Source organism: Alnus glutinosa, chromosome 1, assembly GCF_958979055.1.
Source record: "Alnus glutinosa chromosome 1, dhAlnGlut1.1, whole genome shotgun sequence".
Taxonomy (NCBI): domain Eukaryota; kingdom Viridiplantae; phylum Streptophyta; class Magnoliopsida; order Fagales; family Betulaceae; genus Alnus; species Alnus glutinosa.
In genome coordinates, this window is record NC_084886.1 from 19,074,128 (window position 1) to 19,090,703 (window position 16,576).

Below are 16,576 nucleotides of genomic sequence, written 5' to 3' on the forward strand. Positions count from 1 at the left end.
TAATGAGCTTTATGTTTCAAAACAAGTGAATAGAATAAAAACCTTATTTTATTCTTATAAAATCCGGGCAGAATAATTGCATTAGTATTAATAACGCCTAAAATACATAAAAATATTTTTGGCGGCGTAACGACGCTTTTGTAAAATAATGTATTTTTCATTCGAACATCATAACGGCGTATTTTTATACTTCAATACTCCTCTTGAAATATCCTGTTTAAAACACATCTTAAAAACATTAGATTATTTAATAAATAACTCATAAAATCAACAAAACTTTAAATAAAAACTAAATATCCTTTTTTCTTTTCATTTTCTTTTCCTTTTCTTTTTCTCTTATTCTTTTCTTCTTATTTTTCTTCTTCTTCTTCTTCTTCTTCCTTCACAGTAGAGCCGAGAAAGAGACAGAGAAATAGAGAGGGAGAGAAAGAGAGAAAAAGAGCTTGAGAGAGATAACCCAGGGGAAAGATTACTTCCTTGATGCTTGTTCTGATCTTCTTCTACCTTTCTATTACTGGACAGACCGAGAGAGAGATATAGAGAAGGAGAAAGAGCTTGGGAGAGAAATTGAGAGAGTTTTGGGAGAGAATTGAGATGTGTGATCAAAGGAAATGATTGGACTCTATTTATACTGAAACAGACGGCCAAGATTGCTCCAAAACGATCGCATCTAACGACTAGAATGAAGATTTGGGTTGATTTTGTAATAAAAATCGGATTTTCGAAGATTCGGTGCATGAATTTGTTTCTTGCAGAAGTCGATCGATCGACTTTTTTGGTGGATCGATCGACACACTGTTCACCTTCGATCGATCGACTAAATGAATAGTAAGTGGATCGATCGACAGTTTTGGTGGATTGATCGATATACTGTTCATCCGAATTTTCTTTTACTTAAATCTCTTTAATAAATTAGATCTATTATTATATTTCTAGTAAATATTTAATCTTATAAACATTTATACTTAAAATTGATGAATAAAAAGATTTGTGAATATTTATTTAATAAATATTCATATTTATATGATTAGGTCTTAAATCTTATTTTAAGATATTTTATTTAATATCTTAAAATACGGGGTATTACATATATGATATACAAACATGTATGATATAAATGGGTTTATATGTGTATGCTTCCAAGTGGGAGGTTGGAACGTGTACATATATTCACATCTAAGTAGTATGATTTCATGTATTTATGAAATGTCACTGTTTACCTTATCAGCTACGAAACATTTTTAAAAGAAAAATATTAATCCCCAATGTAGCTGTTATTATAAACGAATGGTAGAAATAAATAAAAGTTGTCTCAATGCAAACACCTAGTGGTTTATATACTCATTGAGACTGTGGACTCATTATTCTGCCTACGTGAACGTGGTTACCAGTGCGATCACATAGATCTCACTATTGACGCAGGTGTAGAGGGATTAGATGAAGACCTCGTGGCCTTGTACTGGGGCTACCATGATTGAGAGTAGTTTATGTCGGAGCTCAATGCCGGTCTATAGTTTTAGTTCCTTCGTGTATTGGCATTTTTTTTAGTATATAGATACAATGATATATCTATGGCACTGTGTCACATGTGACACCTTCTATATAGCCATACTTTTGTTATGTAAAAGCTACTTTGATGAAGCTTTAATCATATATAAGTATTGTTTGGCTTTGTGTTGTTTATAGTTCCAAGTGTTTAATGTTTAAGTATTTTCGCTATTATTTGTAATCTCTGATGAATCATACTCATGTGGTGAGAAGTTTAGTGTTGATGTTTGGTTCATGGTGTGTAGTCATGCTACTGCGGTGATCTGTTTCGCTATTAAAAAAAAAAATGGGTCATCACAGGTGCCTCGATGTTGCCGTATATTGTCGTTGTTTGTGGCCTAACCGAATTTAAACCCTGGGTGATCCACACCAGTAACGATGCCTGAAAGGTGCGTGTAAAACCATTGGATCTAAGGCCAAATAACATAAAAGTAAACATCGTTACCACATAGATTAACCTGTATAATAGTAGGCCATAGCCTTTATTCGAACATGAATCATTATGTTATACGATGCAATTCAGATTGTCTTTCATATGCATGCTTTACAAATCATCATTCACAACATATAATATCTCACTCATGTTTTCATCAACAATTTAGTGTTCTTTGAGTTCTAAAGATGATATTTCATGTGATTTGCAAATATGGACGTTTATCGTATAAAGTAATCATGTTATAAAGCAATTTGAAATAATGTGTATATATGTGAGTTTAGTCACCTGGTTCACAAGGCTCCTCCAGAAATGAGTCCAGAGACTCTACAACCTCGAAATCTAAGAAAAAACCACTAATTGGAATTTAATCAAAGCTATAACGTCCTAAAACACGGTATGATGACATAAAAGTCATTCGCTTATTGGGTCAATCGATTGTTTCCGATCATTTAACTAGACTACTAAACGTTTGGTTCTCTACTAGAAACTGTTACATCCAACTTCAACCAATCTAACCAATTCTAACCACAATCCAAGGTCCTAAAATCCATCCAAACACTGTCCTAATAATAAAAAAAAAACGTCATATAACCACATCCAAATGCATCCATGCAAACTAAACCATATAAAACTTCAATCTCATACTAAACAATCAAAGATTCAAGTCCAAGCATATAAATTCACTCTCATACCTTAAAAACAAAACCAAATTACAACCAAGAATCCGAATTAACCAAAGTAAACATAATCCAAGACCATCTTATCATCATCCAACAACAAATCAATTAAAAACAATCTAGATATCACAATCTACTAAACTTAACGAAATCCTATGATCAAGAGACTAAGACAACAAAGTAAAACAAGTAGAAACATACTAGAAATAGTAACTAAAATGAATTAAACAAAATTAAAGAAAGTGATTACCTCCACTTGAGTACAAACCCTCAAGATCCACTTTCTCTATCTCTCTAAAGGTTGTCAAAAATTGGGAACCACGAAATGAGGCATAAGGGTCAAAGATCAGTGTTTTAAACAAATCCATGCATGCTCAAAAGGATGGGATTGTTTAAATCCAAGTTGTTATAACCATTCACGATCGTTCGAGTCCCAAATCGAACGTTCGTGACTAGGGTTTCATCGAACACTTGAACACCCGCATTGATTGTTCGGTCAACCCTAATTATTTTAAAAAGTATTAAATCCAACACTCAAACCGACTACCGTACTTCCTAGGTTAATTAAACACACTTAAATTTAATTAACCAAATTTTGATTTCGAGATGCTACATGGAGTGGGTTTATGCTAGTGGCTGAACGTTCAACACAATTCTTGAAATATCGATTGAGAATGTTTCACGTTAGTACTGAATGTTCGATGCTCTAACAGAAGGCCTATTATGGTCTGTTTAGGGTTTATAACCTTTTTACCTTAAGATCAAAGACTAACAATAGATTATTTCACATATTTGAAGGTTGGAGACTTTCAAGGGAATTACCCAGAGCACACATACGAGCAAGGTGATTAAATTCACACAAATAGTTGTTATTTTAATTCAGTCGTAACATGATTATTTTATATATTAAATATGCATGCTTACAACTCACATGAAATACATTTTAGAGTGATGTGAACTCTACTTTTGTGAAAATGTGTGGTGAATAATGGAATGATGTAATATGAGACTTTTGTAAATGCATGTATGTTAAAGACAATGTCAAATTGCATCGTATGACATGTTGCTTTATGTATGGAAGAAAACCATGGGCTACTATTATACGGGTTATTCTCTATGGTCAAGATATTTATTTTGATTGTTTGGCCTTGAATCTAATGGTTTTATAGGTAATCGGTACAAACATGTTTGATTGGTAGTCACAATGACATCATCGTTAATGGTGTGAATCACCGGATTTTCAATCCGATCGGGCTTCTAGCAATGGTGGTATTCATGCTTCACTAGGGCATTGGTGTCATACTCTAGGTCCCTTAAGACAACATCAACCCTACCAAGAAGTGGTTAAGAGATTTTGTAAACCATATGGAGTTGAACTGTGACATTATCACTTTAAATATCATATACTATTACTATAATGCATCATCATAATACTTTTGTCAATTAACAGAGGATTACATGTTATGTTACTGCTTGTGATTTGTAAACCTTTTTGGTAAAACAATTGAGTTCACAATTTGATAGCATGCTTGCTCTGTGTACTATTACTCACTAGTCGTGAACTTATGCTTTATATTTCCACCTGTAAAACATGCGTTGTTTTATAGTTAGTTGTTCGTTTGAGGATGGTACTAGGGCGCTCAAGCAAGAGGATCTCCTTGGATGATCTTGCTAGGTCAATCTTTTAGTATGCTCCTGAGTTGGTAGAGATCATGTAGGTGGCACATAGTTGGGTTGTAAGCCCCTAGGATTTCTTTAAATGTGGTATCAGATGTTCTGTAATCCTTGAGGATTTCTTTTAGATTGGATAATGATTATCTTTGTTTCTTGATGCTATTTTCACTATTAGATCTATAATATCTTTGTAATGCCCCAGATTTTAAATTATTATTGGCACAATATTATTTATTATAATAATATTATCAGTGTAATAATGTTGTTCAGAAAATAATATTAACAATGAAACGAACTGAACTCAAAATGGATTTAGATTGATTTTTAATCAATTAGATTAAAAAAAATAAATAAATTATTATCTTGTAAGTTAAATTAACTTAAAAAAAAATTAAAAAAAAAACTATGATATTTTAATAACTTAAGCAATAAGTTTATTAACTTGATGGGTAAGTTTACAATCTCCTTAAATCAGGATTCACTTCCCTTTACCTCACGCACATCTCTTCCTTGTCTTTCTATTTCTTCTTTATTCTTCATTCTTTCTTCTGTTCTTCCTGCCCGAGAGACCCACAGAGAGTCAAGAGGGAGAGAGAGAGAAATCAGGGAGACGAGAGAGTGAGGACGAGAGAGAGAATCTGAGATTGAGAGGGAGACAGAGAGATGAGATCGAGAGATCGAAGAGAGCTAGCTAGAGGGGGGAGAGAACCTGCGAGCCCGTGACCCAGGGGAGGCCGATCCTCCATGAATTGACGCCGGCGACACTATTTTCGGCGGGCCAGGTGTTGTTCCGGCCAAAACCCGAAGACCTTTGGCCCATAACCCGTGCAACCAGTGAGCCGTGACCCACAACCCGCCAGACCCGAGAGAGAGAACCTCGGTGGTTGTGAACTTGTGAGAACCCGATCCTCCATGGGTCACCGGAGGCGCGATTCCGGCGGTTCCAGTGGATTTTCGGCGAAGACCCGTTGAACCCGAGACCAACAAAGGAAGAAACTCGATTTTTCGGCGACTTCATGATGTGATTTTTCGGTAGATTTCTAAGAAACTCCCTAAACTACATTTTATGATTTAATTTGATTAAATCAGTTTATTATTGGTTCCCTTGTTGATCGAATTATAGATGATTTGATATGGATGTTATTTGGTTTTGTTATTGAAATATATTATGGATTTGGATTGTGGTATTCTGAAATTAGTTTATTGATTTGGGTATTTAGGAGTATGTATTTCGATGGCTTTTCTTCCCTGTTTTGAAATGGGTTTCGGCAGTGTGTCAATGGGTTTTGAGAGTTGATTTATTCCCCATGTTCCTGTTGGTGTTGGCTGTGTAGAATTTTTAGGTATGCTAGTCGTATGGGTATGGTGATGTTCCCCTGTTCTTTTTTGTGCTGGCCGGATAGGTGGTTGGTGATATGTAATTGTGTTTAGCTATGTATAGGTAATACGGGTGAGCTGTGGGTATTTTCCCTATTTGGCCGAATTCCTATGGTTTTGAAGTCTTTGGGTTTTGGTTAAGATAGTGTTTTTCCTATGTTGGCCAACTATGTGTTGTTTTGGTTAATTAATTCCTTGTGTATATGTGATAGCTGATGTTCTGTTTTGGGTTGTCTTTATGCAAGGTTGGCCGAGCGATATAGTTGGTTCTTAGCTATGTGTGTATGTGTGGGTGTGACCGCCATAGTGATTTGATAGATAGGGTTTTCTTATTGGATCGGTGTGATTTATAATATGTGATAGAGGGATCCTATGTTTTGGGGTTATTATGATATAATATGTTATGGATTATGTTAAACCCTATAGTTTGGTTAATGTGATTATGTGGAAGTGGTAATTGGTAATTGATTTTATGGTTGGGATTTTAATGAGTTCGGTTTAATATTGGTTGGTTTGGGTTATGGAGTTTTAGACTATGGAATAGACGATTTAAGAAAGTTCATTTTTTTGGGGATTTTCTGTGGATAGGCCGAATGATTTCTTGCTTCTTTTATGTTGAAGTTACTGACTATTGAGGATTTAGCTCACTAAGGTATTGACGTTGGTTGGACTATTTTGAATTTCAAGAGAAGTCGTAAATTAGTGAATTCAGATATCTGCTGTGAATTTGAGTAGAGATTTTTGTATAAATAGGAAGTAGTTGAAGAACTATGATTACACGTTATGTAGGATATCTAGGATACCTTAATTTAAGTTGTAGACTTCAAATTTCAGAATATTCTTATAAGCTTCTTCTTTCAATTTATTTAGGTAAAAGCTCGACCTTGATGCTAATGGCCAGTCCAGGTAAGGGAACACAACTTTAAACCCCGGCGAAATTTTAAATAAAACATTTTCAAAAGAAAAACGTTGGGAATTTTCAAAAGACTCATTCACTTAAATATTATTTGTTATATTATCTCAAGTATGAAATAATGAATATATTACCTGTGAATCACATAGATGAATGAAGCTGATGATTATATGTTACATGTGCACTATATGAATGAAGCTGATGAGTGTATGAATATGTTACCTGTGAATCACATAGATGAATGAAGCTGATGAGTATATGTTACATGTGCACTATATGAATGAAGATGATGATGAGATTATGATTCTCAATATATATATGTTATATGTGCACTATATGAGCAAGACGATGAAACTATGTTAAACGTATGTTTTATGTGCATCACACAAAGTTTTGTCACACGGTACCATAATGCTATGATCCGGATCTTATGCTGCTGATGATGGGTAGCGGGGCAACCACACCAAAAGTGTGGGGCTATCGGCCGGGGGGTCCTCACCAAGGGAGCTTTCTAACCCAACAGCTCTCCCCTGTGACGACAGGATGAGCCTATGGGTCCTTCGGGATCGGTCCTATGGACGAGCCCAACGTGCACTGCTCATAGTAAAAACGCGGAAGTGGGCCAGTGGTAGACAAAACTTACACACTATGAATGATGATTACATATGCATATTTATCATTAATGCTGATATTTCTATATGTGAACTCTGAAAATTATAAGTTTCTGAACTGAACTTTTTATACTACTTTGTACTATGTTGTTCTACTTACTTAGTTGTCAAACTCACCCCTTACCCCTACAACCTTTTTCAGGATGCAATAGTCAGAGTTACTTTTTGGTAATGGCATAGACCTCGCTAAGAGCAGCATATTGTTTGGGGGACTGATGTAACCTTTGTGTTGTATAGTATGTTTCTCTTTGAAATTTATAGCATTGTAAAAAGCTACCCTTATGTTCACATAAATAATATAGATGATTAAGATTTCTATATTTTTAAAAGAGGTATGCTTTATGTAAATGAAATTTTAGGCTCAAGTTCGCGTTTCCCTTATTTTTCAAAACGGGGGGCGTGACAAGATGATATCAGAGCAGTTTGCTCTATGGATTGTAGGAGTGGATCTTTTTAGAGTCTAACTTCTATAGGATCTAAGGAGCGGATATGATCTTTCAACATGGTAGATTGACTTTGTGAACCATAGGATTGATCTTATTTGAGTTTTTTAGGATCTAAGTTATAAGTTGGAATTAATATCAAGGTATAGGTTATGATCAGTATCAAAGTGGGATAAGTTTTCAAGATCTGTTTACCTAAGTGTTAAGTTGTACAATCTTTTTCGAGGAGTAGCAAATGTTTTAGATTGCATTGGTTATAGACCAACTTGTTTTGGATGGATTGGTATCTAGGGCATGTTTTGAGCTATAATTAAGAAGGATATTAAATTGCAAACTTTTGATGCATATTACTTTTGCAGGGATATGGATGTAGGAAATAGAATTTGACTCTTTGTTATCACACAGTGGAAGCAATTTTAGAGGTGAATACTAAAGGTTTAATGTGCACTCGATAAATCTTAGGAGAATTAGGAAAGATGTATTTTGGGGACTTAGTGTATCAAGATCAATTGAATTGTTGGAAGTTCCATAGTGTGTATATATATAAATCATAAATAGAATAATGTTGAGAGTTTGGGGATATATAGTTTCATTAGTATACCAAAGGGATTGATGATAACCTAGAATGCTTATTAATCACTAAAATTGAGGCAAATATGGAGGTTCAAACAAGTTAACCCTTGATAATCGTGTGTCAAGTGACATTGAGTGATTCTATAGATTTTTATAGTAAGGAGACAATATGGATCTTAACCAAGGTGGTAAGTTTTCAATTTATAAGTGAATCTTGCTAGAATTCTTGGTAGTGCTAAATTTGTTTGAGGCTGGAAGTTAGGTGATAAATTTGTAGTGATTCTTTGATATGGTTCTTGTTTTTGCCATTTGTAAATGTTGATGCTTATGATGTGTACAGTTATAGATGAATGCTATGATGTTTAAACCTTAGAACTTTGGTGCGTTTATAGCAAATTCCAATGCGAATTTATTGTCAAGGCATAAAAGTAGTGCTCTAAGAGCATTCACAACACATTCCCAACCATTTTACTTAAATATAGGGAACAAAAGTACTTTTTGTTTCCCTATAAAAAAAAAAAAACCTCACAATAGCTTCCCTATACCTTTCCATATATCAATTAAATATTATTTCATTACTTTTTCTTTATATATTTTTTATTCTTTATTTCAACTGCTATGCCCTCTCTTCTTGCTGCAGATCTCTCTCTTTGGTGATTAATCCGTTCGATGTGTAGGCTTTGTCTTCGTCGTGATTTGGACTGTTTGGGGAAGGGATTCCGATGGGGGCAGTGGACTATTTGGGGACATGATACAGCGAGATGCTCATTCTGTACAGTCTAAAACCGAGAATGCCAGAGAAAGAACGGGCAAGAAACTGTCCAAAACTTGCCGGAAATCGCAAAATACGAAGATCAAGAATGCGAAACTCTACCACTTAGAGGAAGAGCCATAAAACCGAGTTCGATTTCGGCGAAAACTCAACCATAACAGACGAGAAAGGGATCGGAATGGAGCTAGCAGATTCTTGGAAGAATGAGGGAGAATCTTGAGGGAAATGGAGGTCAAGGTTCAGTCCAACTCCATGGGGTTATTGTTCCGATGACACTAGACAAGCAAGGCAATCAATCGGATCGGGAAAGAGAACTCACTTTGTTGAGTTCGGTCTGGTTCAAGTTTAGAGGGAAAATCTCAAAAAAACTTGGGGAGGAGGCAGTTCGGTCTAGTTTGAGTTCATAACTCACTGGGTGTGGTCCGTGTGGAATACCCATGGCGAGGAGGGAGAACGTGAGAGAGAGAGAGAGAGAGAGAGAGAGAGAGAGAGAGAGAGAGAGAGAGAGAGAGAGAGAGAGAGAGAGAGAGGAAGAATTTCTGAGCTGTGGGAAGGAGATGGGTGAGACGTTGAAGGGAGAGAGAAAATATATTTTGCGAATAAACAATGGGTTGTGAAGTGAACAATGTTTTCCTATACATTGGGAAGCACTGCTCATTTTCCAGGGAACATAAGATTTTAGGGAAGCTGTTGTGGGTAGCTTTTTGTGACTTTCTTAAAATTTTTCCTAAAATTTAGGGAATAGGCCCCTTTTAGGGAAGCTGCTGGGAATGCTCTAAGGTAATTATAAATTGTGTTAATATTGGGGGCACTACAAATGTTGCCAGTGGTCAGTGGGTTTGAAGTATTCAATGGTGTTGATGTCAACGACGACTCCTTATAGTCCTTGTTATCATCTGGATCTTAGTCGATGGAGATAAGCAATTAGATTTTTGGCTAAAAGAAATGCCAACCTTGTTTCAAATTTTGATTTCTGGATGAAAGAAAAGCCAACTGTATGATGCATCTAAACCATTCGTCCAACGAACAATATGGATTTAAAGAGTTGTTGAAATCCCCAGCAACCCCTCTTATTTGGCATGTTGATAGCCAAGAGTTGAAATACTTCAAATTGTAGCCCTAACATTTGAGAGAATTGGAGGGGACCTTGGTCCCATATTATCTTTTGAAAGAGTAATGCTACATATTTATTTGTTCATCCCATTCTAATATCAGTGTGCTGATGTAGGGGTGACAGTTCGTGTTTGCGTATCGGGTTCAGATCATGTCGATGCATGGGTATAAGATAATATATGTCAACTTTAACCCATCCCATTTAATTAAACGGGTGTCAAACCCCTCAACCATACCTATAATTTTGTATTGGGTTCGTTTCAGGTTCGTGGATCATTTCAAAAATTGCCTACCATTATTTCGTATGTCAGGTTCGGTTCGTATCGTATCGAAGCATAGATATAAGACTATATAAGTCAACTATAACCTAATCCATTTAATTAAATGGGTCAGGCTCCTCAACTCTAACCCTTTAATTTTGTGTTGAATTCGTGTCGGGTTTGCAGGTTTTGTCAAAAATTGCAAGCCTCAGGCTTATGTGGTAATGTATATTAGTCATTAAATCTAATTCAAGGGTTGATGATTGTTGATGGACACTGCTACATCAACCCAATAATATAAGAGTGAAATGAGAGATGAATATTTAAAATTACTCTTTTTTTTAAATCAATGACATTTACAATTGCTCAGAACTAATGGTCTTGGAATTGTAGGCCCGCACATTTGGGGCAATTGGAGGGACCTTTTTGATCCTTAATTGGATATATTTGGCAATCATTTCTCCTAACTTTTTTTTCATTTGTAAAAAAATATAAAATCAAATTCATTTCTTCTTAACAAACAACTTTTTTAACTTTTTATTCTCGTAAGAAATTAAAAATTATTTCGCATTTATATCGCTTCAATTAATTTTTATTATATAAACCATACTTACAATTACGCAGGAAAAGAAAAAAGAAAACATAGTCGCAGTGGGCCCCACCCCCGAGTCCCGTGAGTAAAAGTCGAGGGGCTTGACTCCGCCTAATCGACCAATGGCATTGGCTTCGGCGCTTCGCCTTCCATGGACTTGTGTAAGTCGCCTTAAAAGACTTGATTGAATCCGAAGAGTGACGACGATGAGCGTGATGGCCATAATCAGAAGGTGGTGCAGCTTCGGCGTGTCAGTTGTGCTGGTGTTATCGCTTCTGATTACTACGAGTGTTGGTATTGCGGGAGTCTTTGGCTACAACGGCGTGTTCAACGTCAAGTACAAATATGCGGGACGCGAGCGCTCGCTTACTCAACTCAAAACTCACGATATCCGCCGCCAGCTTCGAATTCTTGCCGGCGTCGATCTCCCCTTGGGCGGCTCCGGTCGTCCCGATGCCGTCGGGTTCGCCTTCCACTCTATTTTTTTTTTTTGCTTCCTAATTCTTCTCGTTGTTTCAATTTCCATTTCCGTCCAATATTGGTTTTAGTTTTTATGCACGCACACAGGCAAAAATCATGCTTGATATTGTTTTTCTTTCTAGCAAATATAATAACACAAGAATCAAATTTGTGTTGTTAATAAAAAAAAATTGTGAAAATTGCCAACGGTTTCCGTATTCTTGTGCATGTGATTGTTCTTTTGGAATTACTGCTATTACAAGAAACCAGTGATAGATTTATTTTATTCCCGGGGATGTTGTAGGCTTTACTATGCTAAAATAGGGATTGGAACACCTCCAAAGGACTACTATGTGCAGGTAGATACAGGAAGCGACATTATGTGGGTCAACTGCATTCAGTGCACCGAGTGCCCCAGAAGAAGCTCCCTTGGTGTATGCTGCCCCACTTCTCTACCTCAATTCTTTGCATGTTCTATTTACTTCCCTCGTTTATTTATCAAAAAAAAAAAAAAATCTTTGCTTATTCCTCTTTTATTTATTTTTTGTTTGACCGCATGTAAATACGCATTTGATTGCTTTTATCTGACTCAGTGTTCTTCTTCCAACAGATTGAGTTGACGCTATACGATATAGACAACTCGGTCACTGGGAAATTGGTTCCTTGCAATCAAGATTTTTGCCTAGAGATTAACGGGGGTCCTTTATCTGGCTGCATGGCTAATATGACCTGTCCGTATCTTCAGATATATGGAGATGGCAGTTCCACCGCTGGATACTTTGTGAAGGATGTTGTGCAGTACGATCGGGTGTCTGGAGACCTCCAAACTACTTCGGCCAACGGAAGTGTTATATTCGGGTGAGTTTGCAATCCATACATCTTCCGTTAGTGAACCGGTAGATATGGATATTTGTCTGCATGTATGATCATGATTTAGTATTGTACTCTTAACGTAATCCAATGTATGGTACAATTACAAAAATTTGTGTGTTCACATATTCATGATGGGTTCAGTGACATAAAACTATCAAAGCAATACTTTTTTATTTAGATTTTATAGGTACTTCTTCAGGTTAGAATGAGGGTGATGTTTCATATGGTTTAGAGATAAGGGACTTGGTACAGCGTTATCGACCACCAAAGATGAGCTTTCTCGGTGTGAATATGTATTCTAATTCAGAATGTTCTCTAGCTTTCTCCGTATCTCATGCCTAAGACCTAGGATCCGAATGTTCTTAATGGTGATTCCTTGTTGGCAGTTCAGGTTTGTGTTGATCGTGTGAATTTGCTTTCTTCATAAAGAAAGTCTTTGTAGGGCTTTGGTGGAGTTTTGAGATTCTCGTTCAATACCACAAAGTGGTAGAGATGTAAGTTCTTGTTTTCAGATTCTGCATTTCTGTTGTAAAAGTTAGCTTCCTATGTTAGCTTCCACATGGAAGTAGCCCAATGAGTGAATTATGTCAATCACTTATATGGTGGCTATGTTATTTTGTCTTTCTTTTGCTTCATAATTTATTTATACCTATCAAAAAAAAAATTTATTTTATAATTCACCCAAGATTTGTGTATTGTTTAGCCAAATTTTTGTGGCTGAATGTAGCAATTGGACTTGTAGTGTCAGATTTTGATTAATTAAATTGCTATCAAATTGTTTGGTGGTCTAGTTTGATAATCCTTTTTGGGAAGTTTTACTGTAGTAGCAAGTAATATTTTTAGGGGAAAAGTGTGGTCGAACCCGAACCATGTTAAATTCTTCTCTCTCAGATGTGGTTCTAATTTTTTTATATATATTTTGGATCTCTGTGGTTCTATTAGCCCTTTCTCAAAAGCAATTCAACTGAAAAGTTGTTAGAATTCTAGTATCCTGTTCTCTTGGTAAGTAGAATTTTTGTATTCTTGAGTTATGGAGCATAAAAGGGGGGATTGGCATGACATATGAAGTCAGAAGATCTTCTTTGATATGTTGAACTAAAATGAGTAAATGTGAAGCGACACACTTCTTGCCTAGAAGATGAGGGATTTACATGATCCAATTTGATTCAAATGAGATTTATGCGTCTAAAATTCCTATTTTGATTTGCTAGTAGCGTTCTGATATGAAGTTTTTTTTGTTTTTCTCTGTTTTGTTTGGTTACGTAATTTGAAAGGAGATTGTATTCCTTGACAATAATTAGGTTTAAGTGACTTTATAAATATGTGTAGTAACTAACATTTATCGATCACTTGTAAGTGTTGCTACACGCATTGTGATGATCATGGTTTTAAAAAATTGAACTTGATCATGCAGTCTAACTGGTTCAACAATGAATTTGGGACCTATAATGGTCAGGTCAATCTCCTAAAACCGCACCGCCAAAATCATTGACCCTAGGGTCAAACAATTTGAATTGGTGGACCATTTGTGAGTTTCACGAGTTCAATGGGCCTTGTGGATTCAAATGACGTTGGTGATGTTTTGGTAAATACATGCATGTCATCGTTTTGTGAATTAATCAAGACCAAGAAGTCTTTTTTGGCGGTCCACCCCACTCATCTTCATATGAAAACACTAGACATACTTGAGCTGCTTCTCTTTGTCTCTTCATCTTTTTGAACCCCCCCTCCCGCGTCTTCAAACCCTTGCCACCACAAGCTGATCGGACAGTCCCTGGCCACCGCTATCAACAAGAGCTGCCATGGCTCAGCCATCGTCGGTGACGGCGAGTCTTTGGGCCTTGTTTGGTGGTGTAGTTTGAGGGCATTGAAGTTCAACCCATGATTTTGCCTAAGCCTGTTTTGGATTCCTTGATAGCGGTGGAAGCAACTCTTGTCGATATAAACAAGGCCCAGACTGCCAGGCTTTGAGACTCGCCGTCACCGACGATGGCTGAGCCACGGGCTCCAACGAGATAGCTAGAGGAGCATAACACGAGAGGATTGCTTCAACCTCCGGAACCTAAGGAGACCCGTTGGCTATATCTGCCCTCACCGGAGTAGCCCCATGCTGCCAACCGTTGGTTGCAGGAAACAACTGAGTAATTGTTGATTGAAAATTCAATGTGGGTTTTGGTTGGGTTGTATTTATTGGCAGCACATAGAGGTGGGTGGGGTTCTTTACTTTCTTTATACATGGGGAACTGGATTGGATCAGGTGGTGGAAGATTAGTGTGGGAGTTGTGAGTTGATGGAATAGACAGTGGCAATGTGGGTTGATGGCTTCCTAATTAGAAAGGGAATTTGACTTCTTGTGTTGTGATTGTGATTTTTTGTATGGCTGGAATGGAGGGTTAAGTGGCATTTGGCTGGATTTTGGAAATTAGAATGGTGCTGAAAAAAGATGGAAGGTGTGAAGTAGAATCTTACTTTTATTACTGGGGGAGACAAGGATGTTAAGCTTTTATTCTGAAAATGAATGATCAAACCTTTTGCTTATTTGTATTCCTCAAAGTAGAACACACAAGGGCCAGGAAAAAAAAAACTAAATTTATTCATTATTTGGGAATTTAGTTAATTATTTTTTTGATAAGAAATCACAGTTTTGGTGCTGTATGTGCAAGAAGAATGGGAAATCCATTGACCACCTCTTACTTCATTATGATGTTGCAATGGATATATGGAGCTTTTATTTTTTATTTTTTATATTTGTTTGGGGTGGAGTGGATTATGCCGTGACGGGTGCTTGATTTGTTGAGTAGTTGGGGCAATTCGTTGGGTCGTGGTCAAGTTAAGCAAATTTGGAAGTAGGTTTCTTTATGTGTCATGTGGGATCTTTGGCGTGAGAGGAATGCTCGGCACTTTGAAGATGTAGAAATGCTGGTATTGGAGTTGTGTCGAAATGTGCTTAATACTTTATTTGTATGGGTCTCAGCTCATCATAGCCCGAGTCGTGTTACACTTGCAGAGTTTTTAATTTCATGCTCTTTTGTTCCTCTTTTTAGGGGCACTTTTGTATACTTCCTGTGTACTAGGGTTGCACCTCTCTGCGCTTTTTAATGATATGACATTATTTATAAACAGATAAGTAATCACTGTTTATTAAAAGGCGCCAAAGGTGTAACCCAAGTACACACGAAGTACACAAGAAATACACTTGGCTAGAAGAAGAAAAAAAACTCAATAAAATATTGAATGCTAGAAATCATTGATGACTTCATGGTGGTTGAATCCAAAGTTAGATATTTGCACCTTGAACTTTTCACTTTTCCGGTTCTTTTAGTGGTTAATTTTTTAAAACCATTAGAGCGGCTCACGACTAAGAGGTGGATGTCTTTGTTTCGTTCTTCAATTTGTTGTATTCGTATAGAGTGAGACGGGAATGTGAAGACAAGCTTTGGAGGGTCCCTTTAGAAAAAGGGTGTTTGTGGTTAGCTCCTTCTACATAGTCCTTGTCTGTAATGATTGAATTCTTTTTTCCTTAGAATAGTATTTGGTGGACCAAGGTTTCTTTGAGAGTGGCTTTTTTCACTTGTTTGGCTGCCCTAGGTAAAATCTTTACCATGGACAACCTTTGGAGCAGCACGTCATTGTGGTTAATAGGTGTTTGTATGTGTAACATGAATGTGGAGTTTGTGGACCATTTTCTACTCCATTGTGAGGTTTTTGTGCCTTATGAAATACTTTTTTCAGTTGCTTTGGGTTGTCCCGGATTATGACTAGTTGGATAGTTGACTCGTTCGCTTGTTGTTGGTGGACGGGTGGTAGTATTCAGAGTGTTGTTGTGTGAAAGATAGTGTCTTCTTGCCTTCTTTGGTGCCAGTGGAGGGAATTGAATGATCCAATCTTTGAGGATCTCGAGAAGACGTTGGAGGTGCTTAAGTCTTTTTTCTTTTATTCTCTTTTTATTTGGACAACTGCGTTTGTAGCGCCTTTGGAGATTAGTTTTCACGATTTTCTTATTTTTTTTTCTCCATCTAGATAGGTTTTTCTCTTGTATATTTCCCGTGTACCTAGGTTGCGCTTTCATTTTTAATGATATTTCAATTATTTATCAGTTATTATTATTTTCTTTTAAAAAAACATAACTATGAGTGAAAGGGTTTGTAAGGGAGTTTGGGAACACTCATGAAACATGATATCAAGGCTCCATTCT

General features: G+C 36.6%; 1 protein-coding gene across 2 annotated transcripts in view; it reads left to right on the forward strand.

Moving 5' to 3' along the window:
* Positions 1–11,155: 11,155 nt before the first annotated feature.
* LOC133876215 (aspartic proteinase 36) overlaps positions 11,156–16,576 on the forward strand; it is a 49,357-nt gene continuing 43,936 nt past the window's right edge. Inside the window, exons 1-3 of one of the 2 annotated variants that reach the window (XM_062314503.1) lie at positions 11,156–11,512; positions 11,813–11,942; positions 12,119–12,366. In XM_062314503.1, coding sequence (XP_062170487.1) covers positions 11,256–11,512; positions 11,813–11,942; positions 12,119–12,366 — 635 coding nt within the window. In that variant the 5' untranslated portion in view covers positions 11,156–11,255. The remainder of the gene's footprint in view (positions 11,513–11,812; positions 11,943–12,118; positions 12,367–16,576) is intronic. The other variant, XM_062314511.1, reaches the window with a different exon arrangement.